Source organism: Elephas maximus, chromosome 3, assembly GCF_024166365.1.
Source record: "Elephas maximus indicus isolate mEleMax1 chromosome 3, mEleMax1 primary haplotype, whole genome shotgun sequence".
In the NCBI taxonomy this organism is placed as follows: domain Eukaryota; kingdom Metazoa; phylum Chordata; class Mammalia; order Proboscidea; family Elephantidae; genus Elephas; species Elephas maximus.
The window spans coordinates 37,189,358-37,216,129 of NC_064821.1; the positions used below are offsets into that span (position 1 = coordinate 37,189,358).

General features: G+C 45.5%; 1 protein-coding gene across 1 annotated transcript in view; it reads right to left on the reverse strand.

Annotated features, from left to right (window-relative positions):
* Positions 1-26,772, reverse strand: part of HAUS8 (HAUS augmin like complex subunit 8) — a 34,974-nt gene that overhangs the window by 5,374 nt on the left and 2,828 nt on the right. Inside the window, exons 5-12 of the mRNA XM_049875487.1 lie at positions 20,038-20,102; positions 19,092-19,147; positions 7,012-7,102; positions 5,293-5,385; positions 5,093-5,187; positions 3,641-3,706; positions 3,380-3,538; positions 2,209-2,350 (exon numbers count right to left, since the gene is read on the reverse strand). Of these exons, the coding sequence (XP_049731444.1) occupies positions 2,209-2,350; positions 3,380-3,538; positions 3,641-3,706; positions 5,093-5,187; positions 5,293-5,385; positions 7,012-7,102; positions 19,092-19,147; positions 20,038-20,102 (767 nt within the window). The remainder of the gene's footprint in view (positions 1-2,208; positions 2,351-3,379; positions 3,539-3,640; positions 3,707-5,092; positions 5,188-5,292; positions 5,386-7,011; positions 7,103-19,091; positions 19,148-20,037; positions 20,103-26,772) is intronic.

Genomic DNA, 26,772 nt, shown 5'->3' on the forward strand with positions numbered 1-26,772 from the left:
CAGCTTGTGGTCTGAACTGCCAGTTTGGGTTCATGGGCCCCTGCAGCCACATGTGTCAGGAGAAGCCTATGCCTTAGCCACGGACTTGGGACCTGCCAGCCTCCACAGCTGTGTGAGCCACTCCTTAATAGCTCATGAGTTCTGTGAGCTGTTGTAGTGAATTACGGAAACCAAAGACAGGAGGAGAATACTGAGGGGAGGGAGAGTAGTTGACGTTAGAAATGATGGAGTGGTACAGCAGTTTGGGAAAGTTGGACATCTGGGACATCTTCAACCTTCGCCTCAGAGGAACTAGCTTTGTGCTGATCCTCATGAAAGAAATTATTCATTTAGCACTCACGTGACGAGTTATACAGTTGGTACAAACCATATTTCCAAACACTACACCCATTACTAATGGAATGTGTACACCAAAATTTGTGTTGGAATCCTTATCCCTGTACCTGTGTATGTGGCCCTGTTTGGAAATACAGGTTTTCTTTTGTTATGCTAATAAGGTCATAACAGAGTAGGATGGGTCCTAAGCCTAATTACTTCTGAGTTATAAAAAGACCAGAATACACAGAGACACACACACAGGAGAGCAGACAGACGCCAAGAGCGGATCCTCTACACACCAAGGAACCAAGGAGCACCCAGGGCTACTGACAAGGAAGGAATCATCACAACCCATGCCCTAAGTTGGACTTTCAGCCTCCAGGGCTGTGAGAAAATAAATTCCTGTTCTTTGAAACCACTCACTTGTGGTATTTCTGTTATAGCAGCCCTAGGACTTATCAAGAATAGCCAAGTATTAAGGTCACTGGGTGGCACAAATGGTCTGCACTCAGCTACCAATCAAAAGGTTGGAGATCTGAACCCACCCAGTGGCACTGAGGAAGAAAGGCCTGGCAATCTGCTTCTATAAAGATTACAGCCAAGAAAACCCTATGGAGCAGTTCTGCTATCACATGGGGTCCCAATGAGTTGGAATCAAGTCAACGGCAATGGGTTTGTTTTTCGTTTTGTCTAAGAAGGAAATTAGATTAGTGGTTACCAGGGGCTAGGGGAGGGGAAAAGTAGAGTCACTCCTTAGTGGGCGCTGAGTTTCTGTTTGGGGGGATGGAAAAATTTGGAAATGGACAGTGGTGGTGGGTGCACATGACGAACATAATTAACGTCACTGAATCGTACGAGTGAAAATGTTGAAACGGCAAATGTTTTGTTACACAGGTAGTCCCTGCCTTACGACAGCGTTCCATTCCTACCATTTCTGTCATAAGGCTGTTCTGCCATAAGTCAGATACCTCATTTTTTTTTTTTTTTTTTTGGTTTTCATCATTATTCCCTCCTATTATCAGTATAACCATAAACATCAAACATCTGCAAGGGAACATTTGAGAATGATGCTGTTGTTAAGTGCCATGGTGTGGGTTCCGACTCACAGTGACACTATGTACGAGAGAACAGAACACTGCCCAGTCCTGTGCCATCCTCACAATCATTGTTATGCTTGAGCCCATTGTTGCAGCCACTGTGTTGATCATCTCTTTGAGGGTCTTCCTCTTTTTCGCTGACCGTCTACTTTGCAAAGCAGGATGTCCTTCTCCAGGGACTGGTCCCTCCTGATTACAAGTTCGAAGTACGTGAGACGAAGTCTCACCTAGCATCCCAGAAGCATTCTGGCTGTACTTCTTCCAAGATAGATTTGTTCATTCTTTTGGCAGCCACGGTATATTCAATATCCCTCACCAACACCACAAATCAAAAGCATCAATTCTTCTCCTTCAGTCTTCCTTATTCATTGTCCAGCTTTCGTGTGCATATGAGGTGACAGAAAATACCACGGTTTGGGTCAGGCGCGCCTTAGCCCGTAAAGTGATATTTTTGTTTTTCAACACTTTAAAGAGGTCTTTTGCAGATGTGCCCAATGCAATACGTCATTTGATTTCTTGACTGCTGCTTCCATGGGCGCTGACCGTGGATCCAAGTAAAATGAAATCCTTGACAACTTCAATCTTTTCTCCATTTATCATGAGGATAACATCAGCAAATTACATACTACAACATTATACGCAGTACACATTACTAAGAATGAGATGTACAAAAAAAACAACAGACGGTCATAAGTGCAGTTCATCATAACTTGAATACGTCCCAAGTACAGGACTACCCCTATGTATTTCTACCACAGAAAAAAAAAGTACAGGGCTGAGTACAATCTCCTACCCAGGAACCGCTGGCTGCCACCTTCCAGGTGGATTGCTGTCACAGGCAGCTCATGCCGCGTGGAGTCGAGGGCTACTGCGAAGGTCTTGTACTGCTCCTTAAAGCTTCCGGCCACCGCCTCGAAGGGGCTGAGCAGCTCAGCCTGCAACAGGAGTGAGAGGGGCTTATGAGGCAAGGCCCCGTGAGCACGACCATTCTCACATCATGGACGACCACACTCCCATCCTCAGACACCTGCTCTTGCCAGGCTCTCCCCTCCTCCTGCTACCTGCCTGTGACAGCCCAGCCAGCATTACAGTGGTTCCAGTCTGCTCACCGTGAACACGTGGCTGCCTTCTAGCATGTTCTGTGGCCGGGCCTTTGCCCGAGATCATGCTGCCCCAGGCATGTGCCAGGCTGGCCCTCTGGCAGCTGAAGCACCAGTGCAAACAGCTGTCCACCACAAGCCTGGCCCACTCCACACCCTCACCCCCCTGCAACTTTCCTGCGTACAAGCTGTCCCATCACTTGTGGGAATGTGACGCCATGCATTTATTCATTGGAGTCCCTGGCCAATGCAAATGGTGAACACACTTAGCTGATAATGGGGAGGTTGGCAGTTAGAACCTGCCCAGAAATGCCTTTCAAGAAAGGCCTGGCAATCCACTTCTGCAAAATCAGCCATTGAAAACCCTAGGGAGCAGTTCTACTCTGACGCACGAGGCTGCCACAAGTTAGAGTTGACTCGATGGCAACCAGTTTAACTGGTGGGGGATGGTGGGAAAGCTGAAGACAGGGGACTGGGAGGCCCCTGTAGTGGTCAGGAAGGCAGATCCCAAAGCATATGGTGAGCACTTAACTGTTTGCACCACCCAGGGACCCCACAGCCACCTACCCATACATCTGTCAGCTATCGCCTGTGTTATCTGCTTACCTATCATCTACTTATCTGTCGCCTATCTATGGATGTCTGTCATTTATCTATCCCCATTCATCCAACCGGCAATTAATCAATCATTTGTCTACTACCTATCTAACTGTCTTTCTGTAGACCCTCTAAGAAGCAACTGTAACATCAAGACCCGGCACAGGGTGTGCATGAATGTAGAGAACGCCTCACTACAAACGCTGCCCCCACAAAGCAGCCACCCCTTCCCCAGGAGAGAATGTCAGCTGGATCACCCTCACTGACCTGCGTGTTCAGCGTGCCCACCAGCTCCTTTGTCCTCTGCCCAAGCAGCTGTCTGCGCCTCAGCTCCTGCACCTTCTTCTGGAGCTTCTCCTGCTCTCGACACATGGTCAATAGATTGTTTTCTGCCTTGTCCTCCAGCCGGGTGAGGCCGTTCTCCATCTGTGAAATGCAAAGCCAGTGCTTAGGGCAGGGAGATGTGGCTGCCAGCCTGTACTATGGTCCCCTCTCTGACCCCTCACAAGGGGACGCTGATGTTTTCACCTTGACGGCCAGCAGTGTGAGGAGCAACGTCTGCGACTCCATCATGTCCATCGATTCGGGTAAATCCTGAAAAACAAAGAGAGAGACTCTCAGGTCTCAGTGAGCTGCTGTGAACCCAGCTCTCTCCCCTTGGGAGGGTCACCCCTAACCTGCATAGACTTTCTTTCCTCAATTGAAAACCTCCATAATTCACTACTGCCCCGGGGCCTGCTGCTTCTGTGTTCTCATTTCTCTTCTGACGCTGTCTGAGTAGGAGGGGGTGACCTGACCCCCTCCCCGCATCAGGCAGGTGAAGAGGTGGCAGCACGTGGGTCAAGGGCCAGCCAGGGGCACCCGGGAAGTCAGTGTTGAACCAGACCGTAGCCCTCCCAGCACCGGATCTGCCTTGACCTGGTGAGACTGCAGCCACCCGTCAGGGACAGGGCCGGGTCAGACACCTCGCCTAGGACAACACGGGCCTATAGAAAGCCCCCATTTCATGTTTTACGTAATTCCGTTTTTGCACCTAAAGGCTCCCTGGGTGGCGCAAACGGTTTGCACTCAACTACTAATTTAAAGGTTGGCAGTTTGAACCCGCCCAGTAACACCATGGACAAAAGGCCTGGCAATCTGCAGCTGTAAAAATTACAGCCAAGAAAGCCCTATGGGGCAGTTCTACATTGTAACACATGGGGTCACCATTACTCAGACTTGACTTGACAGCAACAAGTTTGTGTTGTTAGGTGCCGTCGAGTTGGTTCAGACTCATAGCGAACCTATGTACAACAGAATGAAACGCTGCCCAGTCCTGCGCCACCCTCAAAATAGTTGTTATGCTCAAGCCCACTGTTGCAGCAACTCTGTCAATTCATCTCGTTGACAGTCTTCCTCTTTTTCACTAACCCTCTACTTCAGTTTGGTTTTTGGTGTTCGCATCTACTCTTGCAGGTGTGCTTGGGCAAATTTAAACTCCAGATACAATCTAGGAATGTTTGTGTTCTTGGTTTTCGCCCTAAAAGGATTGGCTGTCTTGGTTGCTGTCATAGACCCAGGGACTCAGACAGCACCAGGCAAAAAGGGCAACCAATTAGTTACTTCCCCTTTCTTTTCAGACACTTCTTATTGTTAGCTGCCGTCAATTCCGCCCCTGACTCATGGTGACTCCGTGCACAATGCGATAAAACACACCCTGGTTCTGCACCATCCCCAGGGTCAGCTGCGGATTGAACCACTGGGATCACACGATTTTCAAGGGCTGATTTTCAGAATTCAGTGGCCACATCTTTCTTCTCCGTATGTCTTAGTCTGGAAGCTCCACTGAAACCTATTCAGCATCATAGCAACATGCAAGCTTCCACTGACAGATGGGTGCTAGCTGCACATGAGGAGTACCGGCCAGGAATCGAACCCGGGTTTCCCACACAGGAGGCAAGAATTCTACCAGTCACTACCGTCCCCATTTCAGACACTTACTGGGCTCTTTTTCCGCAAGGAAGAAAATGAACTTGAATCATTTTTCTGTGACATTGTTTTTTCCAACTGTGGAGTCTTTTTGATCATACTTTTATCTGTGATAAAGAAAAGTGTTTCAACGGCGAGATCAGCAGGCTTTGGAAGCTAATTACGATTTCAATGCCCAGCTCATAAAAGGAAGGATAAGGCTCATCACTTACCATTGATGGCAGAAAGATCCAGGTCTGGCGGGGCCGTCCTGTGTCCTTCCAGCATGGTGGACTGTAGGTCACTCTTGCCAACTCCATTCGAATCTGTGGGCCGAGCAAGAATTGCTGCAAGTCAGCACAATTGGGCAACAAGAGACTCTACAGGTAGCCAAGAAACATGCTCGTTTTTTTTGCACTGAGTGTATTTTACTTAATACAAATTTTAAGAAAAATTGATAGTGCCCTCCACATGTCAACAGCAAAGAACTATTCAAATTTCCCTGTGCAAACCATGCTCCTTACAGAACCACATATCTACTGAAAGGGGTGTTTCCTTTACCCTGATTTCCCTCCTAACAATTTTCGAAGAAACACACAGATTTTTACACAATACTACTTGCTTCTGAGAACTCAATCTCCCACACTTAAGTGTCTGTCAGTTTGTCATACTGTGGTGGCTTGCATGTTGCTGTGATAATGAAAGCTTTGCCACCAGTATTTCAAATCCCAGTAGGGTCACCCTTGGTAGAGAGGTTTCACCTCAGCTTCCACACTTAGACAAGAAGAATCTAGCATGGACTGCCAGAATAAGAACCAAATCTGTCTTGGAGGAAGTACAGCCAGAATGCTCCTTAGAAGCAAGGATGGTGAAACTTTATCTCCCATACTTTGGACATATTATCAGGTGGGACCAGTCCCTGGAGAAGGACATCATGCTTGGTAAAGTAGAGGGTCAGCGAAAAAGAGGAAGGCCCTCGATGAGACGGATTGACACAGTCACTGCAACAATGGGTTCAAACGTAGCAACAATTGTGAGGACCGTGCAGGTCTGGGCAATGTTTCGGTCTGTTGTACTTGGGGTCGCTACGAGTTAAAACTGACTCGATGGCACCTAACAACGACAACCAAGAACTCAAATTTTTGCTAGTGGTATGGGCTGAATTGTGTCCCCAAATAAGATTAACCCCTGTACCTGTAAATGTGACCTTGTTTGGAGAAATAGGTATGTTAGAAAATAGAAGGACACACACAGTGGGAAGATGGTGTGTGAGGTTCTGTCTAGCCCAGGAATACCTGGACTACCAAAGTGAAAAGGACAGGAAGGAATCTTCCCCTAGAGCCGACAGGCAGAGAGTACAGCCCTGCCATTCCCTGAAATCAGGCTTCTGGCCGCCAGAACTGTGAGAAAATCAATTTCTGTTCTCTGAAGCCACCCCCATGTGGTATTTTGTTATGGCAACCCCAGGAGACTAAGACAGATATGGTACCATTTATGTTACAATTTTTTAAAAAATACGGAAAGACAAACAACAATCTGTTGAGAGCAGCTGCCTCCAGGGTAGGGGACGGGGAAGCTCCCGTGGAGAGGTGGTGGCTTTCTACTGTCATTTCTTTTGCAGTGGTGAGGTAGCCTGTCGCCTGCACAAACTGCACTCCCTTTAAGGAAACGAATTTTCTATCCAGCCACACAACGCGACTCTAACAAGCAGCTTTTCTATATGATCGTGCTTACGTTAAAGTGTGGTTTCTCAACCATGGTGCCGCTGACATTTGGGTTAGGACCGTTCCCTCGTCAGACCCTCCCCAGAAAGGAAAGAGGAAACGTCAGCTTGATGTAGCTGAAAACAATACTGACCTCCATGTTGATCACCATCTGAAAAGTCAAAATAACACACAGGCCTTTCCTTACAACTGTAAGCTATTTCCCACCATCCCTTGATCATTACACACCTGAAGCACCTTTGCTTTTCTGGAGCAGGTTGGGTTTCTTTCCACCTTCCAGCACTTTCCCACTGGCTTTTAATGCATCTGCTGCAGGAATCTGTTACGGGAACACGTGAGAATCAGGGAACAAGACACCAGCCCTTTGTGACAGGGTCCCCAACATTATCTGCAGTTTGCAGTCTGCTGTTACTTTGAGGAAAAAAAAAAAAAATCAAATCCGTTGCCATCAAGTTAATTCCGCCTCCTGGCGATCCCGTGTGTTACAAAGTAGAACTGCTCCATAGGATTTCCTTGGCTGTAAACTTTATGGGAGCAGGCTGCCAGTCTTTCTTCTGTGGTACCAGTGGGTCGAACTCCCAACCTTTAGGTTAGTAGTCAAGGGCAAACTGTTTGCACCGCCCAGGTACCACTCTGAGGCAAGGGATAGATTTCAGGAGTTCTGCGATTTAATCTCATATATGCAGGACAAAGCTAATTTTGTCAAAAAGGACACGCACATGTACAGAGCGTAGGAAACACACCAAACGTTTTCCCAGTGATGACCTCTGAGATGGTAGATTACAGGCGATGGATTTTATGTGCATGTTTTAGTATTTGCCAGTTTACTACAGAGAACATATTACTTTGGTTGTTGTGCAAAACAAAAGTTTTTATACAGGCATCAACATTCAGAACTTACAAAAGGTAAGCAAACCATGGACCTAGCACTACTGTTCTAATACCTTAAAAAAAAAAAAAAAGAAAACCTTCTAAAGAACTAAAATACCACTCCTAGTCAACATTGTACTGTAGATCCTGAAATAAGAAACAAAAGGCATGCAGGCTGGAGAAGAAGAAATAAAACTGTCTCTACTTGCAGACATGATTCTCTACATAGAAAATCCCAAAACATCTTTAAAAACACAACTATCACTGAGTTTAGCAAGAATAAACCAAAAATAAACAAAACTAAACCTGTAGCCATTGAGTTGACTCCGAGTGACAGCGACTCTACAGGACAGAGTAGAACTGCCCCATAGGGTTTCCATGGTGTATCTATACAGAAGCAAACTGTCACATCTTTCTCCTGTCAAGTGGCTGATAGGTTCAAGCCACCAACCTTTCAGTCAGCAGCCAAGTACTTAAGCACTGTGCCACCAGGGCTCCTTTAGCAAGAATATGAGGTCGACGTTAGAATGCAAAAAATGGAAATGCCAGAACACTTAATTGTGCTCATGTAGAACCTGTACATAGACCAAGACGTAGTCGTTTGAACAGAACACAGGAATACCACGTGGTTTAAAATCAGGAAAGGTGTGTGTCAGCGTTGTATCATTTCACCATATTTATTCAATCTGTATGCTGAGCGACTAATCTGAGAGGCTGGACTACATGAAGAACAAGTTGGCATGAAGACTGGAGGAAGGCTCATTAACAAGCTCTGATATGCAGATGACACAACCTCGCTTGCTGAAAGCGAAGAGGGCTTGAAGCACTTGCTGATGAAGATCAAAGACCACAGCCTTCACTATGGATTACACCTCAACATAAAGCGAAAATCTTCACAACTGGACCAATAAGCAACATCGTGATCAACAAAGAAAAAGCAAATTACCCTGGAGCTGGCACCCCGAATTCAGACTTCTAGCCTCTTAGGCTGTGAGAGAATACATTTCTATTTGTTAAAGCCATCTGTTTGTAGTATTTCTGTTACAGTAGCACTAGAGGACTAAGACCATATTCATGGAATGAAAGACTCGAGGTTATTAAGATGTCAATTCTCCCAAATCAAATTTCCCAATCAAAATCCCAACAAGAGTTTTGGTAAAAATCAACAAGCCAATTCTAAAATTTATATGGGAAGGCAAAGGAACTAGAATAGCCAAAATCGTTCTGGAAAAGAACAAAGTGAGAGGACTCACATGACCTGATTTCAAGACCGTGATGGTTTGTGCCATGTGTCAACTTGGCTAGACTATAGTACCCAGTTGTTTGGTCGAACGCTAGTCTAGTTTGCTGTTATGAAGCAGTTAAAAACCAAACTATTCGCTGCTGGCTCAATGCTAACTAATGTGTTTACTCAATGCTAACTCATGGTGACCCCATGTGTGTCAGAGTAGAACTATGCTCCACAGGGTTTTCACTGGCTGATTTTTCAGAAGTAGACTGTTGCCAGGTCTTTCTTCCACGGAGCTTCATATGGTTAAATCAGCTGGCCTTAAGTAAAACCGATCAGTGACCCTTCAGTTCAAGGCCTTAAGAGCAAAAAGGGGTTTTTCCCTAGGGTATGTTCCACCTCCAGGCTGTAAACAGACATGCTGCCAAAACACTGCATTTCTTCCAGTAACCTTACCTACAGATTTCGGACTTGGCAGTCCCTCACAGTTGCCTGAGCCAATTCCTTAAGATAAATCTCTCTCAATACATTTAAGTGCATCTGCTGTTGTTGTCAGCTGCCACAGGGTGGACTTTGACTCATGGTGACCCCACGTGTGTAGAGTAGAATGCCCTATAAGGTTTTCATGGCTGTGTCCTTTTGGAAGCAGACTACTAGGCCTTCTGAGGTGCCTCTGGATGGGGTCAAACCACCAATATTTCAGCTAGTGCTCAAGCTCTTAACAGTTTGTACCCCCCAGGGACTCCTCTCTCTACCTATCTGTCTAACTGGTTCTATTTCTCTAGACAAACCTAGAACAAAGACTTCCTACAAAGTCACACTAATCATGACAGTGTGGCACTGGCACAAGGACAGACATATAAAATGGAATGAAATGGATGCACACATACAGAATCAACTGATTTTTCAGTGAAGGTGCAAACACAATACAACAAGGAAAGACAATTCAACAAATGGTGCTGGGACAATTAAACGTCCATATGAATTTCAATTCCTACCTCACACCGGACAGAAAAATTTACTTAAAATGGATCACCAACCTAAATGTAAAACAAAAAACTATGATAAAACTCCCAGGAGAGGTCTGTGTGATTTTGGGCTAGGCAGAGGTTTCTTGGATAGAACACCAAAAGCACAATTTATGAAAGAACAAATGGATCAATTGGACTTCATCAAAATCAAGAAGTACTGCTCTTCAAAAGACCTGAAGAGGATGGAAAGGCAGGCCACACACAGACTAAGAATAAATATTGGCAAATCAACATAAAGGGTTGATATAAAAAATATAGAAAAAAACAAAAACCAAACCCAGTGCCGTCGAGTCAATGCTATGAAAAAACATAGAAAAACCTCTCAAAACTCAGTAGAAAGACCTCTCAAAACTCAGTAGCAAGAAAACAAACAATCTGGGGGGTCGTGGAGGAAACAGGCCAAAGATTTGAACAGAGACATCCAAAGATACAGGAATGGTCACTAAACACCTAAGAACATGCTCAATATCACCAGAGAAATACAAATTAAAACCACAATGAGACAGCACTTCACGCCTAGTAGAAGGGCTGAAAATTTGAAATACCAACTGGAACTTTCACACACCACTGATGGGAATGTAAACTGGTGCTGCCACTTTGGGTAACAGTTTGGCAGCTTCTTATAAAGTTAAATGCACACCTACCATAGGACCTAGCAACCCCACTCCGGGGTATTTATTTACACAAGAAAGAAGAAAACACATGTCCACACAACAACCTGGACGTGAAGGTTTATAATAGCTTTGTTCGTAATTGCCAAGGACAGGAAACTAACCAAATGTGCTTCCACCAGTGAATGGATAAATAAACTGGGGTCCGTTCACATGGAACCTTCTTCAGTAAGAAAAAGGGATGAGCTAGTGACACACGCAGCTCGAGAAGACAAAGTAAAGTATTATAATGACGTGTGCAAAGACTTGGAGATAGAAAACCGAGAAGGAAGAACACGCTCAGCATTTCTCAAGCTAAAAGAACTCAATGAAGAAAAAATTCAAGCCTCGAGTCACAATACTGAAGGATTCTACAGGGAAAAGATTAAATGACACAGGAAGCATCAAAAGAAGATAGAAGGAATACACAGAGTTACTGTACCAAAAAGAACGGGTCAACATTCAACCAATTCAGGAGGTAACCTATGATCAGGAACCAAAGGTACTGAAGGAAGAAATCCAAGCTGTACGGAAGGCACTGGCAAAAAACAAGGCTCGGGAAATTGACGGAATACCAACTGAGATGTTTCAACAAACGGATACAGCGCTGGAATTACTCACTCGTTTAGGCCAAAAAATTTGGAAGACAGCTACCTGGCCAACCAACTGGAAGAGATCCATATTTATGCCTATTCCCAAGAAAGGTGATCCAACGGAATGTGAGAATTATCAAACAATATCTTTAATATCACACGCAAGCAAAATTTTGCTGAAGATCATTCAAAAGCGGCTGCAGCAGTATACGCACAGGGAACTGCCAGAATTCAAGCAGGATTCAGAAGAAGATGTAGAACAAGGGAAATCATTGCTGATGTCAGATGGATCCTGGCTGAAAGCAGAGAATACCAGAAGGATATTTACCTGTGTTTTATTGACTATGCTAAGGCATTCAACTGTGTGGATCATGACAAATTATGAATAACTTTGTGGAGAACGGAATTCCAGAACACTTATTTGTGCTCATGAACAACCTGTACATGGATCAAGAGGCAGTCGTTTGAACAGAAAAAGGGCACGCTGCACGGTTTAAAGTCAGGAAAGGTGTGCGTCAGGGTTGTATCCTTTCACCACACCTATTCAATCTGTATGCTGAGCAAATCATCTGAGAGGCTGGACTATATGAAGAAGAACGGGGCATCAGGACTGGAGGAAGACTCATTAGCAACCTGCGTTATGCAGATGACACAACCTTGCTTGCAAAACTGAAGGAGACTTGAAGCACTGACTAATGAAGATCGAAGAACACAGCCTTCAGTATGGATTGCACCTCAACATAAAGAAAACAAAAATCCTCACAACTAGGCCAATAAGCAACATCGTGATAAATGGAGAAAAGATTGAGGTTGTCAAGGTTTTCATTTTACTTGGATCCATAATCAGCATCCATGGAAGCAGCAGTCAAGAAATTAAAAGATATGTTGCATTAGGCAAATATGCTGCAAAAGACCTCTTTAAAGTGTTGAAAAGCAAAGATGTCGCCTTGAAGACTAAGGTGCCCCTGACCCTAGTCATTGTGTTTTCAATCGCCTCATATTCATGTAAAAGCTGGACAATGAATAAGGAAGACCAAAGAAGGATTGATGCCTTTGAATTGTGGTATTGGCGCACAACACTGAAGACACCACGGACCGCCAAAAGAACAAAGAAATCTGTCTTGGAAGAAGTACAACCAGAATGTTCCTTAGAAGCATGGATGGCCAGACTACGTCTCACATACTTTGGACATGTTGTCAGGTGGGATCAGTCCCTGGAGAAGGACATCATGCTTGGTAAAGAAGAGGGTCAGCAAAAACGAGGAAGACCCTCAACAAGATAGACTGACACAGTGGCTGCAACAATGGGCTCAAGCATGGCAACAATTGTGAGGGTGGCACAGGACCAGGTAGTGTTTCCTTCTGTTGTGCACAGGGTCACTATGAGTCAGAACTGACTCGACGGCACCTAACAAGTGACACACGCAATAACATGGAAGAGCCTCAAATGTACTGTTAAATCAAAGACCACCACCTGTCTAAGAGTTTGTGGTACTATGGCGGTTTGCAGGTTGCTGTGATGCTGGAAGCTATGCCACCTGTCTTAGGCTGGGTTCTCTAGAGAAGCAAAACCAGTGAAACATATTTGCGTATATATAAATACACACAAACACATTCATTCAAAGAAATGGCTCATGCAGTTGCAGAAGCTGGCAAGTCCCAAATCCATGGGTCAGGTGTCAGTTTGGAGGCTCTTCCTGACTCACATGATTGCAGGGGCTGGTGAGCCAAGGCTGCTGGGTCACATCCCATGAACCAGAGGTCAGAGGATGACAAGTCAGATGCAGGATCCAAAGTGAGTAAGCTTTGCCAGAACGTCCATATATACTGGATGTAGGCCACACCCTCGAGGCAACACCCCTTACCTGAGATCACAAAACGGAGAATAATTAGAGAATACTGAGAATTACAGCCTAGCCAAGTTGACACATAACATTAACCATCACACCACTGGTATGTCAAATACCAGTAGGGTCATCCATGGTGGACAGGTTTCAGTGGCGATGCCAGACTAAGACAGACTAAGAAGAAAGGCCTGGCAATGTACTTCTGAAAATTGGCCAGTGAAAACCCTATGGATTGCAGTACAGCACTATCTGGCTCGCTTGCTTTGGACATGTCATCAGGAGGGATCAATTGCTGGAGGAAGACATCATGCTCAGTGAAGTAGAGGCCTAACAAGGGCAAGGGAAGCCAGTGTCATGGATTGGCACAACAGCCACAATGATGGCCTTACACATGCCGGCAATGATAAGGATGATGCAGGATCAGGCAATGTTTCGTTCTCTTGTATATAAGGTCGCCACAAGGCAGACACTCCACAGCTGCTAACAAGTCAACAAAGTCAGATGCAAGAGACTACATACTGTGTGATTCAAATTAAACAACCTTCTGGAAAAGGCAAAATTGCTATTGTTTTTAGGTGCCATCGAGTAGGTTCCAACTCATAGCGATCCCATGTACAACAGAACGAAATACTGCCCAGTCTTGTGCCGTCTTCACAGTCATTGCTACACTTGAGCCCACTGTCGCAGCCACTGCGTCAATCCATCTCATTGAGGGTCTTCCTCTTCTTCACGGACCTTTATTTTACCAGGCTTGATGTCCTTCTCCAGGGACTAGAACCTTCTGATAACTTGTCCAAAGTACGTGAGCAGCGTTCTGGCTGTACTTCTTCCAAGACAGATTTGTTTGTTCTTTTGGCAGTCCACGGTATATTCAATATTCTGTGCCAACACCGTAATTCAAAGGCATTATTCTTCTTCAGTCTTCTTCATTCATTGTCCAGCTTTCTCATGCATATGAGGCAAGTGAAAATACCATGGCAAACCTTAGTCCTTAAGGTGGCATCTTTGCTTTTTAACACTTTAAAGAGGTCTTTTGCAACAGATTTGCCCAATGCAACGCATTATTTGATTTCTTGACTGCTGCTTCCATGGGTGCTGATTATGGATCCAAGTAAAATGAAATCCTTGACAACTTCAAAGTTTTCTCTGTTTATCATGATATTGCTCATTGGTCCAGGTGTGAGGATTTTTGTTTTATGTTGAGATGCAATCCATACTGAAGGCTGTGGTCTTTGATCTTCATTAGGAAAGTGCCTCGAGTCCTCTTCACTTTGAGCAAGGAAGGTTGTGTCATCCGCACATTGCAGGTTATTAATGAGTCTTCCTCCAACCCTGATGCAGCATTCTTCTTCATACAGTCTAGCTTCTCGGATTATTTGCTCAGCATACAGACTGAATAAGTATGGTGGAGGGATACAACCCTGACGGATACCCTTCCTGATTTTAGACCATGCAGTATTCCCTTTTTCTGTTCAAGCAACTGCTTCTTGGTCTATGTACAGGTTGCTCATGAGCACAATTAAGGGTTCTGGAATTCCCATACTTCGCAATGTTACCCATAGTTTGTTATGGTCCGCAGGGTCGAGTGCCTTTGTGTAGTCAATAAAACACAGGTAAACATCTTCCTGGTATTCTCTGCATCCAGCCAAGATCCATCTGATGTCAGCAATGATATCCCTCATTCCACGTCCTCTTTTGAAACCAGCTTGAATTTCTGACAGTTCCTTGTCGATGCGCTGCTGAAACGGCTTTTGAGTGATTGTCAGCAAAATTTTACTTACATGTGATATTAATGATATTGTTCTGATAATTTCCACATTCTGTATCCTGTCAAATGCGGAAACTTGCAAAACCCAGAAAGCAGTTTTCTACTATGCATGTCACACATACAGTGTGACAGGGTGGAGTCTTACCACCACTTTTTTATCTCTCTCTACTAGTGGAATATTTTTGAGTTTTTTTTTTTCTCTGATAGGTTTCTGCCTTACACCGCTTCCAGCATTCACAGGTTTTACTGCAGATTGCAAAAAAGAGGAAAGCTTTTAAAAATCAGGAATATTGCAATGTACAGCCACAAGGGGGACCTGTTGCCAGGGTTTCACAGCAGTGTTAGCCCTGTGGCATGTGCACCATGACACTTGGTTGAAGATCAGCCCCAGAAGTGAACCCAAAAGGAGTCCTTTTCCTCAAGCCAGGTCTCAAGTCACATTCTCGAGAACCTGCAGCCCACCCTAGGACCCACAGCCCACCCTAACTTGGAGGATGAGGAAAGATTAATAGCGGAAATGAATACTCCACTAAGTTTTATTAACCATAAACCAAGATTTGTGAAATCGAGGGGAAAAACCTAAGCTTTGCCTTCCCCTATTCTCAGGATATAAACACGGAAGCAGAACACACCACTGGGTCATCTATCAATTGCTTCCATTTAATATCACATGAAGCATTTTCTCACATCATTAAGGATCTTTCAATTTTTTTTTTAAATGTGCCATTTTCAGCTGCTGTCTGGAGGGGAAATGAGAGGGCAGAGGGGGTCAGAAGCTGGCTGAATGGACGCAAAAATACAGGGTGGAGAGAAGGAGTGTGCTGTCTCATTACGGGGAGAACAGCTAGGAGTATACAGCAAGGTGTATATAATTTTTGCATGAGAGACTGACTTGGTTTATAAACTTTCACTTAAAGCACAATAAAAAAATTTTTTTTTAAAAAGTGCCATTTTGAGTTTTTTTAAGTCATTATTTATTTATTGTTCATTAAGTGAAAGTTTACAAATCAAGTCAGTCACTCATGCAAAACCTTACATGTATCTTGCTGTATACTCCTAGTTGCTCTCCCCCTAATGAGACAGCACACTTCTCTCCACCCTGTATTTCCATGTCTATTCAGCCAGCTTCTGACCCCCTCTGCCCTCTCATCTCCCCTCCAGATAGGAGCTGCCCACATAGTCTCATGTGTCTACTTGATCCAAGAAGCCCACTCCTCACCAGTATCATTTTCTGTCTTACAGTCCAGTCCAATCCCTGTCTGAAGAGTTGGCTTCAGGAATGGTTCCTATCTTGGGCTAACAAAACGTCTGGGGACCATGACCTCCGGGGTCCCTCCAGTTTCAGTCAGACAATTAAGTTTGGTCTTTTTAGAGAATTTGAGGTCTGCATTCCACTGCTCTCCTGCTCCCTCGGTGGTTCTCTGTTGTGCTCCCTGTCAGGGCAGTCACTGGTTGTGGCCGGGCACCATCTAGTTCTTCTGGTCTCAGGCTGATGTAGTCTTTGATTTACGCAGCCCATTCTGACTCTTGGGCTCATACTTACCTTGTGTCTTTGGTGTTCTCCATTCTCCTTTGCTCCATGAGGGTTGAGACCAATTGTTGGATCTTAGATGGCTGTGTGTTAGCGTTTAAGACCCCAGATGCAACTCTCCCAAGTGGGATGCAGAATGTTTTCTTAATAGATTTTATTATGCCAAATGACCTAGATGTTCCCTGAAACCATGGTCCCCAGCCATTTTGAGTTTTGACAAATGCATACACTTGTGCAAACCACACTCTCGTCAAGACATAGAATATTACCCCCCAAAAAATAAAAAACCAGTTGCTATCAAGTCAATTCCAACTCATGGTGACCCCATGCGTTACAGAGTAGAACTATTCCATAGGGTTTTCTTGGCTGAAGCACCTTTACAGAAGCAGATTGCCAGGCTTTCCTTCTGTGGTGCCACTGGGTGGGTTTGAACCATCAACCTCTCAGTTAGAAGCTAGGTGCAAACCCTTTGCGCCACCCAGGGACCTTACTTAAAATGCTACCATCACTCCAGAAAGTTCCATCCTGCCTTTTCCCAGACAACCCCCAGCACCCCCTTGAAAGGCAAACACTACTCTGATTTTTCTCACCACAGTTTGGTTTGCTTGTTCTAGGACTTCACATGAACAAATTCCTAACTTACGTACTCTTATCTAAGGCTTTCTCACTTGGCATCAATTTTTGAGATTCAACCCCGTAGTTTGCATTTATATTTTGTTGTTATCAGATGCTGTCAAGCCAGCACCAACCTTACCTACAACAGAAGGAAACAATGCCCAGTCCTGCACCATCTTCAAGATCGTTGTTGTGTTTGAGCCCACTGTTGCAGCTATCGTGTCAGCCCATCTCATGGAGGGTTTCCCTCGTTTTCGATGACCTCTACCTTACCAACCATTATGTCCTTTATCAGCGATTGGTCTTTCCTGACGATGTGTCCAACGTGAGCCGAAGTCTCACCATCCTCACTTTTAGAGTTTCTTTTACTTTGTTAAAAGAGTATTCTACGCATGAATATACCACCATTCATTTATTTGCTTGCTGCTGATGGACACACATGCTGTTGTCAGTTTTAGGCTACTACAGAAGTAGCAGACACGGACATTCTTGAACAAGTCTTGTTTGTGGACATACGTAGTATGTCTGGGTCATAGGGCAAATGAATGTTTAGTTTTAGTTAGAAACTGTTAGGCTACTTTCCAAAGTGATTCTCAGCATTTTACATTCCCAAATATGTCACTTTGATGGCTAAGGTATACCTGACCCAAGCCATGGTCTTTTCAATCACCTCACATGCGCTGAAAGGTGGACAATGAGAAAGGAAGGCAAGAGAAGAACTGATGCACTTGAACTGTTAGTTGCTGTTGTGTTGGTGAAAAATATTGAATATACTGTGCACTGCCGAAACAATGAATAAATCAGTCTCAGAATCAGAATGTTCCTTAGAAGCAAGGATGGCGAGACTTTGACTCACTTTAGACACATCACCAGAAAAGAACACCAGGTTCAGTAAAGTGTAAGGCCAACGCAAACGAGGGAAACCCTCCATAAGGTGCATTGACACAACAGCTACAATAGGCTCAAACATAGCAACGATCATGAAGATGGCACAGGAATGGGCACTGTTTCATTCTGTTCTACGTAAGGTCACTGTCTTAGTCATCTAGTGCTGCTATAACGGAAATACAAGTGGATGGCTTTAACAAATAAAAGTTTATTTTCTCGCAGTAAAGTAGGCTACAAGTCCAAATTCAGGGTGTCAGCTCCAGGGGAAGGCTTTCTCTCTCTGTCAGCCTTCTCATCAATCTTCCCCCCGACTAGGAGTTTCTCTGCACAGGGACCCCAGGTCCAAAAGGATGTGCTCTGTTCCCAGCTCTGCTCTCTTGATGGTATGAAGTCCCCTGTCTCTCTGCTCAGTCTTTCTTTTATATCTCCAGAGATTGCCTCAAGACACAATCCAATCTTGTAGATTGAGCCCTGCCTCACTAACACAGGAAACCCTGGTGGTGTAGTGGTTAAGTGCTACAGCTGCTAACCAAGAGGTCGGCAGTTTCAATCTGCCAGACATTCCTTGGAAACTCTATGGGACTGTTCTACTCTGTCCTATAGGGTCACTAAGAGTGGGAACCAACTCGAAGAGAGTGGGTTTTGTTCAACACGACAGCCACCCATTCCCCCTCACTAACATCACAGAGACAGGACTTACAACATATAGGAAAACCACTCAATACCAGGAATTGTGGCCCAGCCAAACTGATATATTTTTGGTGGGACATAATTCAATCCACAACAGTCACCATGAGTCTGAGCCAACTCAGCAGCAGCCAACAAGATTCCTAGAACAATGTATTAGAATCATGCTGTCATTTTTAATGGTTGTTTATTTCACAGGGCGGCCACACCATAGTTTACTTAACTATTCCTCTAATATGGGCTAGTCAAGTATGTTGTTTTTTCCACAGCCTTCCATTAAAAAACTGCAGGTATTTTTAAAATACCAACTCATGCCAAGGAAAATGTGCTGGGCACCTGGTAGAATTTCTGAACAGAATCCGGAAACTGAATTACTGGGGTGAAAAGCAGGATCAATTTTAAGTTTCAGCAGGGGTCATAGATTTGCAAAATGAATTTGTAGAGTGATCGGCCACTCACAACTCAGCTTTAAGAGCTAATGATCTCAAAAACAACTGGGCAAAGATTTCATGACGCTTCTGTCCAGCACACACTGTGACCAGCCCAGTGGACTTTTCTCAGAACCACTTTGAGAATGATTTTTAACAAATTGAGGGTTACCTTTTTGGATGTTTTCTTCTCATACTGCAAATATCTGGGTTCAACCATTCTTCCACCTGTGGGGAGACACACACAATCTGTTTATAACATGAACTATAAAAAAATGACCTTGAAGACCCAATGGGCCCAGGATCCCCACCCACTGGGAACCTGGGCAAACAATAGGAACAGAAGGAACTGCTCCTCCTGACACTAACAAATGTGCCCTTTAGCACCCTGGTACATTTATGGGTCAACTACTGTATGCAAGAACATTAATGGAACACCGGGTATATGCAAAGGAGTCCGTAGGTGGCACAAACGGTTAAGGGTTAAGCTACTAACCACAAGGTCAGCAATTCGAACCTACCCAGGAGCACCTCAGGAGTACAGTTCTGGAGTACAGCTTATGGAGTACAGTTCTACTCTGCACACACGGAGAGGTCATGAGTTGGAACTGACTCAACAACGACGAGTTTGGTTTTGTGTGTGTGTGTGTGTGTGTGTGTGCGCGTGTGTGTGTACATCCAAGAACATTTATCAGAGTTCAACAGGGAACTCTGGTCGAAGAATATTTGCTGGAGGCCAGATCAAACAGTGGACTTGGGGTGCAGAGGGAGGACAGGAAGCATCAACTCCCCCCAGTACCTTCATTCACTGCTCCTCCCTCCCTAGCTTACTCCCTGTGGTGCCGAGGCTCCAGGAGCCCCTCAGCCCGCCTAAGTCTCCTGAACCCACTCACCTGACACCCTCAACTTCCCTCACCCGGTCTTGCCCACTTCCCTGCTACACCTGCCACCCCGTGACTCTGCACATGGTCACTCCATCCTTCCCACCCTTCCCACCAGTGAGTTCACTTAGCTTGCCCTGCATGTCTACCTGGAACACCCACCTGGCAGCACTTAATGAAAGAAAAGTCAACTTTACAAAAAAACTGGATCATGAGGCAGAGCCTGGCTTTGCTCACCTTGTACTCTTTTTCCTTTTGATTTGGTGCCACTGGGGGTATTGGAACCAGCTGCTGACGGCTTCCTAGAAGAGAGGAAGGTCCTTGCATCTCATTATGGATTGAACTGTGTATCCCCCAAAAGATATGGTAAAGTCCAAACCCCTATAACTGTAAATATGACCCTCTTTGGAAAGACGGCTTTTCTTCTGTTATGTTATTGAGGTCATACCAGAGTAGCGTGGGTCCTAAACCTAATTGCTTCTGAGTGGTGTCTTATAAAAGGAGCAGAAGAGACACAGGGACACAGACACAGGAGAAGAGGCCATGTGAAGACAAAACCAGATACATGCACAGGCCCAGGAACTCCAGATTGCCAGCAGCTACTCGAAGCTGAAAGCGAGAAGGAAGGATCTCCCCCTGGAGTCACATGCTGATTTAGGACTTCTAGCCTCCAGGACTGTGAAGAAATGAATGTCGTCCTATAAATGCAACACGTGTGGTATTTGTCACGGCAGTGCTAGGAGACTAAGGCACATCTCGTTGGGCAAGCGGCCACAATGGAGCAAGCGAGGTGCCTTCTCCAGACCAAACCTTGGGCTTTTCAGGGAGCCCGGTCCCAGTACCCCCATCTCCTGCCCATGCTGATCTCTGCAGGGCAGGGCCACCACAACAGGAAGAGCCCCGCTAAGGGGCCCCCAGGCCGGTCATACAGAGCAACATTAGTGTTTTGTGTCCCCCAAAAAGATACATCCACGTTTTAACTCCTGGTACCTGTGAACATGACCGTGTTTGGAAACAGGGTCTAGAAGATGTTATCAGTTAACATGAGGTCATCATACTGGAGTGACAAACCAAAACAAACCTACTGCTGTCAAATCAATTCTGACTCACGGCTACCCCATATATTACAGAGTAGAACTGCTTCATGGGGTTTTGTGTGTATCATAACAAATTATGGATAACATTGCAAAGAATGGGAATTCCAGAATACTTAATTGTGCTCAGGAAGAACATGTACATAGATCAAAAGGCAGTTGTTTGGAAAGAACAACGGGATACTGAGTGGTTTAAAGTCAGGAGAGGTGTGCATCAGGGTTGTATCCTTTCACCATACCTATTCAATCTGTATGCTGAGCAAATAATCCGAGAAGTTGGACTATGTGAAGAAGAACAGGGCATCGGGATTGGAGGAAGGCTCATTAACAACCTGTGTTATGTGGATGACACAACCTTGCTTGCTGAAAGTGAAAAGGACTTGAAGCACTTACTGATGAAGATCAAAGACCATAGCCTTCAGTATGGGTTACACCTCAACATAAAGAAAACGAAAATCCTCAAAACTGGACCAATGAGTAACATCATGATAAATGGAGAAAAGACTGAAGTTGTCAAGGATTTCATCTTACTTGGATCCACAATCAAAACCCGTGGAAGCAGCAGTCAAGAAATCAAAAGACAGTGCATTGGGCAAATCTGCTGCAAAGGACCTCTTTAAAGTGCTGAAAAGCAAAAACGTCACCTTGAAGACTAAGGTGTGCCCAACTCAATCCAGACCCCAGTGCCGTCGAGTCGATTCCGACTCACAGGGACCCTACAGGACAGAGTAGAACTGCCCCATAGAGTTTCCTGACTCAAGCTGTAGTATTTTCAATAGCATCATATGCATGTGAAAGCTGGACAATGAATAAGGAAGCCCAAAGAAGAACTGACACCTTTGAATTGTGGTGATGAATGCTGAATATACCATGGACTGTCAAAAGAATGAATAAATTTGTCTTGGAAGTACAACCAGAATGCTCCTTAGAAGCAAGGATGGCGAGGCTGCGTCTTACATACTTTGGACATGTTGTCAGGAGGGGTCAGTCCCTGGAGAAGAACATCATGCTTGGTAAAGTACAGGGTCAGTGGAAAAGAGGAAGACCCTCAACGAGATGGATTGACACAGTGGCTGCAATAATGGGCTCAAGAATAATGATTGTGAGGATGGCACAGGACTGGGCAGTGTTTCATTCTACGGTCACTATGAGTTGGAATCGACTCGACAGCACCTAACAACAACCTTTATGGGAGCAGATGGTCATGTCTTTCTACTGTGGCACCTTTAGGTGAACAGTCGAGCACAAATCATTTGAGCAAATCAGGGCCTGGGTCCTAATCCAGGGTGAGAGGTGTCCTTACAAGAGAAGAGATGAGGCACAGACACAGAAGAGAAGACCATGTGACAATGGAGGCAGAGACTGCAGTGATGTGGCACATGCCCAGGATGCCTGGAGCCACAAGAAGCTGGAACAGGCAAGGGGTCACGGCCCTGCAGACACGTTGATTTCAGAAATCTGGACTCCAGAACTGTGAGAGAATAAATTCCTGTTGGTATAAGCCGCCCAGTGTGTGGTATTTTGTTACAGGAGCCACAGGACACTATCTACGGACATGGCTGTACATCTGAGTTTGGAAAGGGACCAGAAGAAGAAAAGCTCTGCGAGGTCAGAGTATCACGGCCGAACGTCAAAGAAGACCTCAACTTCACCATGGGTACGCTAACATCTAACGACATCAACGTTTACGTGCCTACCGTACACCACTGGGGATATGGCAGCAAGCAAAAGACAGAGTTCCTTCCCAGAAAAGGAAGACCAGCACTTCCTTTCTCGGACACGTATGAAGACGAGGGCTCCAGGCCCAGAAAAGAGTGGGAGGTGTAGGATAAAGGTAACTCGGACACACAGTCACGGGAAGGGGCACTCCAGGAGGAGAGTTCAGCAAGGGCACAGTGGGAGAAAACAGAAATTAATCAGCCCTTTAAAGGGGTCGCTGGTGGCTCAGTAGTAGAGCTCTCGCCTCCATGGAAGAGACCTGAGTTCAAATTCAACGTACCTCATGTGCAGCCACCACCTACTTGTCAGTGGGAGCTTGCGTGTTGCTGTGATGCCAGGCAGCTGTCAGTGGAGCTCCCAGACTAAGATGGACTAGGAAGAAAGGCCTGGCAATCTACTTCCAAAAATCAGCCCATAAAAACCCTATGGATCACATTGGTCCAATCTGCAACCAATCATGGGGATGGCACAGGACTGGGCAGTGCTTCATTCTGTTGTGCATGGTGATGCCATGAGTCAGGTGCCAACTTAATGGTAACTAACAACAAAGAAAATGGTTTGGGTGGAGAAGGTGGGCAGGGGTACAGGGTGAGGAAGAGGAAGCTGGGCCAGGCCACAACAGTTCTGAAGAGCTTAAGGGCTCAGACCTGTTTCTGTAGGCCAGGGGTCAGCAACCTTTTCTATAAGAGGCCAGAGAGTAAAACTGTCTGCTTTGTGGACCACAGTCTCTGTCATGATTACTCAATTCTGCCATTATACCACAAAAGCAGGCAGATGATACATAAGGAAATAAAACCTTATTTACAGACACTGACATCTGAGCTTCATACAAGTTTTATGTCATGAAATACTAGTCTTTTTTTTTTTTTTACAATCATATAAAAATGTGAACACTGCTCTTAGCTTGCTGGTCATACAAAAACAGGAGACAAGCTGGCTTGGTCTGCAGGCTGTAGTTTGCCGACCCCTGCTATGGGCAATGAGGGACAAGGAAGGGCTTGAAGCAGGAGACAGACAAGGCGAACCATGTTTTCTGAAGACGAGTGGCAGCCAACAGGAAGATGGGCTCTAAAGTTCTGGAAGGGCAGGGACCTTTTTTGTCTGTTCTGCTCACTGCTCTGTTCCCGCCAACTGGTACAGAGTAAAAAACCAGTTGCCGTCAAGTCAATTCCAACTTCTGGTGATTCCATGTGTGTCAGAGTGGACCTGTGCTCCAGAGGGTTTTCAGTGTCCGATTTTTCAGACATAGATGGCCAGGCCTTTCTTCTGAGGCACCTTGGGGGGGGGCTTGAACCTCCAACCTTTCAGTTAGCAGCCGAGCACGTTAACTGTTTGCACAATCCAGGGGCTCTTCAACCAGTTGCCATTGAGTCAACTCTTACTCATGCGGACTCCACGTGTGTCAGAGTAGAACTGTGCTCCACCAGGGTTCTCAGCAGCTGATTTTTTCAGAAGTGGATCACCAGACCTTTCTTCTTCAAAGGAGGATAACTGTTGTGTATTTGCAGAGTTGGGAAGAGTCTGTGTACACCCATGGGGCATTTGTCAAGGTCACCTCTCTGCTGAAGCATTCCCAAGCTTGACCATGTCTCACTCTGGAGGTCCCTGGACCACGGATGTGGCTGCCTGCAGTGAGCTGAGCGAAGGGAATCCTGCTGCTGTGACAACAGGAGCAGCATTCATTGAAGTCAGCCAAGTGCTGAGGTCTGATCTCCACCCCTAGGCTTGCCCCGCCTTGAGCCGCTGATGCCTGTTCCAGGCATCCTCCTCTGCCCACTCACCCAGACTGGAAACCTGGGAATCATCCTGGACTCTCCCGTACCCGTTGCTGGTGAGTCAGTGGTTCCGGCCTCACGGTCCCTCTCTCCTCTATTACATCAGGTCTCCTTCTGTTTTGTTTTGTTTAATTTGAGGTAAGATTCACTTAACATAAAATTAACCATTTTATGGTTGAATAATTTGGAAAAGGATAGTGAGAATGGTTGCATAACGTGAAGAATATAATCAATGTCACTGAATTGGACATGTGGAAAATTGTTGAGTTGGCATATGTTTTGTCATGTATATTTTCACAAATAAAAGAAAAAAAAAAACATCTTAAACTCAGCGGCATTTAGTACATCCATAACCCTGTACTACTACCACCTCTATTTAGTGCCAGGACATTCTCATCACTCCAAGCAGAAACCACATACCCATTAGCAGTTACTGTCTATCTCCCCTCCTCCCAAGCCCTAGGCAACCACTAATGCATTACCTCTGGATTTGCCTGTTCTGAACATTTCACATAAATGGAATCATACACTACGTGGCCTTTTGTGTCTAGTTTCTTTCACTGAGCATCATGTTTTCAAGGTTCATCCACATTGTAGCATGTATCAAGACTGAATTCCTTTTTAGGGCTAACATCTCGGGCTTCGTTATTTCATGACAGGAGTTTTATAGCTGCGTTCTAAGTTATCCCTCTGTCTTCAAGCCCGTGCTTCTACCCATCCATTCATCATCCCAGGGCCTCTCAGCTTCTCACTGCTGACACTTGGTTCCAGGTCATTCTCTGTGGTAAGAGCAGTCCTGTGCACTGTAGGATGCTAGCAGCATCCCTGGCCTCCACCCACTCGATGCCAGTAGCACCCCTCTCACCTAGCTGTGACAGTCAAAACTGTCTCCAGATACTGTTAAATGCCCCTTGTCATTGCTGTTGTTTAGACAGCTCATAGTGACCTCCCATGTACAACAAAACGAAACACTGTGAGGATGGCCCAGGACCAGGCAGTGTTTCATAAAGGCCCCTAGGAGGGCAAAATCTGGGTTAGTACCCCTGGGTTATTCACACAACAAATATTTACTGAGTACCTCCTGCCTCCCAGACACTGGAGTACAGTGAGGGGCAACAGCAGTTGCTGCTGCAGAATCACTCATTTGACGTGTTACTGAACACTTACTCTGTGCCAGGACTCCCTGGGTGGTGCAGATGGTGAAAGCGCTCAGCTGCTAGCTGAAAAGTTGGAGATTTGAGTCCACCCAAAGGAGCCTCCTAAGAAAGACCACTGAAAACCCCATGGAGCACAGTTCTACCCTGACATACGTGAGGTTGCCATGAGTCTGGGTCGACAAGGCAACTCGTTTTTATCTCGCTTAAGCCTCATTTTCCAGACCAGAAACCGAGGCTTGAACAGGTCACCCTGGCAAGTGTCAGAACCAGAAAAGATTAGAGCAAGGGTTCTAGGTGTTACCCAGGGAACTAGAGTCGAACTGGAAACCCCGGTAACATAGTGGTTAAGTGCTACGGCTGCTAACTAAAGGGTCGGCAGTTCGAATCCACCAGGCGCTCCTTGGAAACTCTATGAGGCAGTTCTACTCTGTCCTATAGGGTCGCTGTGAGTCGGAATTGACTCGACGGCAGTGGGTTTGGTTTTTTTTGTTAGAGTCAAACTAAATAGGCTCCTACCACAACTGTGGGACCTGGGGGTGGGGGGAGTCACTGCACCTCTGTGCACCTCAGGTACCTCACCTGGGACTTAAAGGTGCTAGTTCAAATCTCACAGGATTAGGGCAAGGATGGGTGGAGGAAACCTGAGTGATTTCAGTAAATGAAAGTTAGTAAGATCTCAGGGAAGTCCCTGGGTGGTGCATTTGGCTGCTAACCAAGAGAGTGGAGGTTCAAGTCTACCCCCGAGGCGCCTTAGAATAAAGGCCTGGTGATGTTTCCAGAAAATCAGCCACTGAAAACCCTGGGGAGTCTAGTTCGACTCTGACATAAATGGCATCACTGGGAGTCTGAGTCGAATCCACTGCCACTGGTTTTTTTTTTTTTTTAATAACTTAAGCTCCAGTGATTAAGAGCTTGGCTGCTAACCAAAAGATCAGCAGTTCGAATCCACCAGACGTTCCCTGGAAACTCTTTGGGGCAGTTCTATCCTGTCCCATAAGATCGTTATGAGTCGGAATCAAGGGGACAGCAACGGGTTTGGTTTTGGTTTTGAGCTCCAGGAGGGCAAGAATTTTCTATTTTAATTCCCTGTTGTACCTCCAGCACCTGGCACACCTCAGGTACTCAATAAGCACTGAGGGGGTGAAAAAACAAGACAAACGCAGCCCCAGAATCGTGCCTGGAACCTGATAAGCGTTCAACGTCTGTTCTTTGTCTTGTTCACAAATG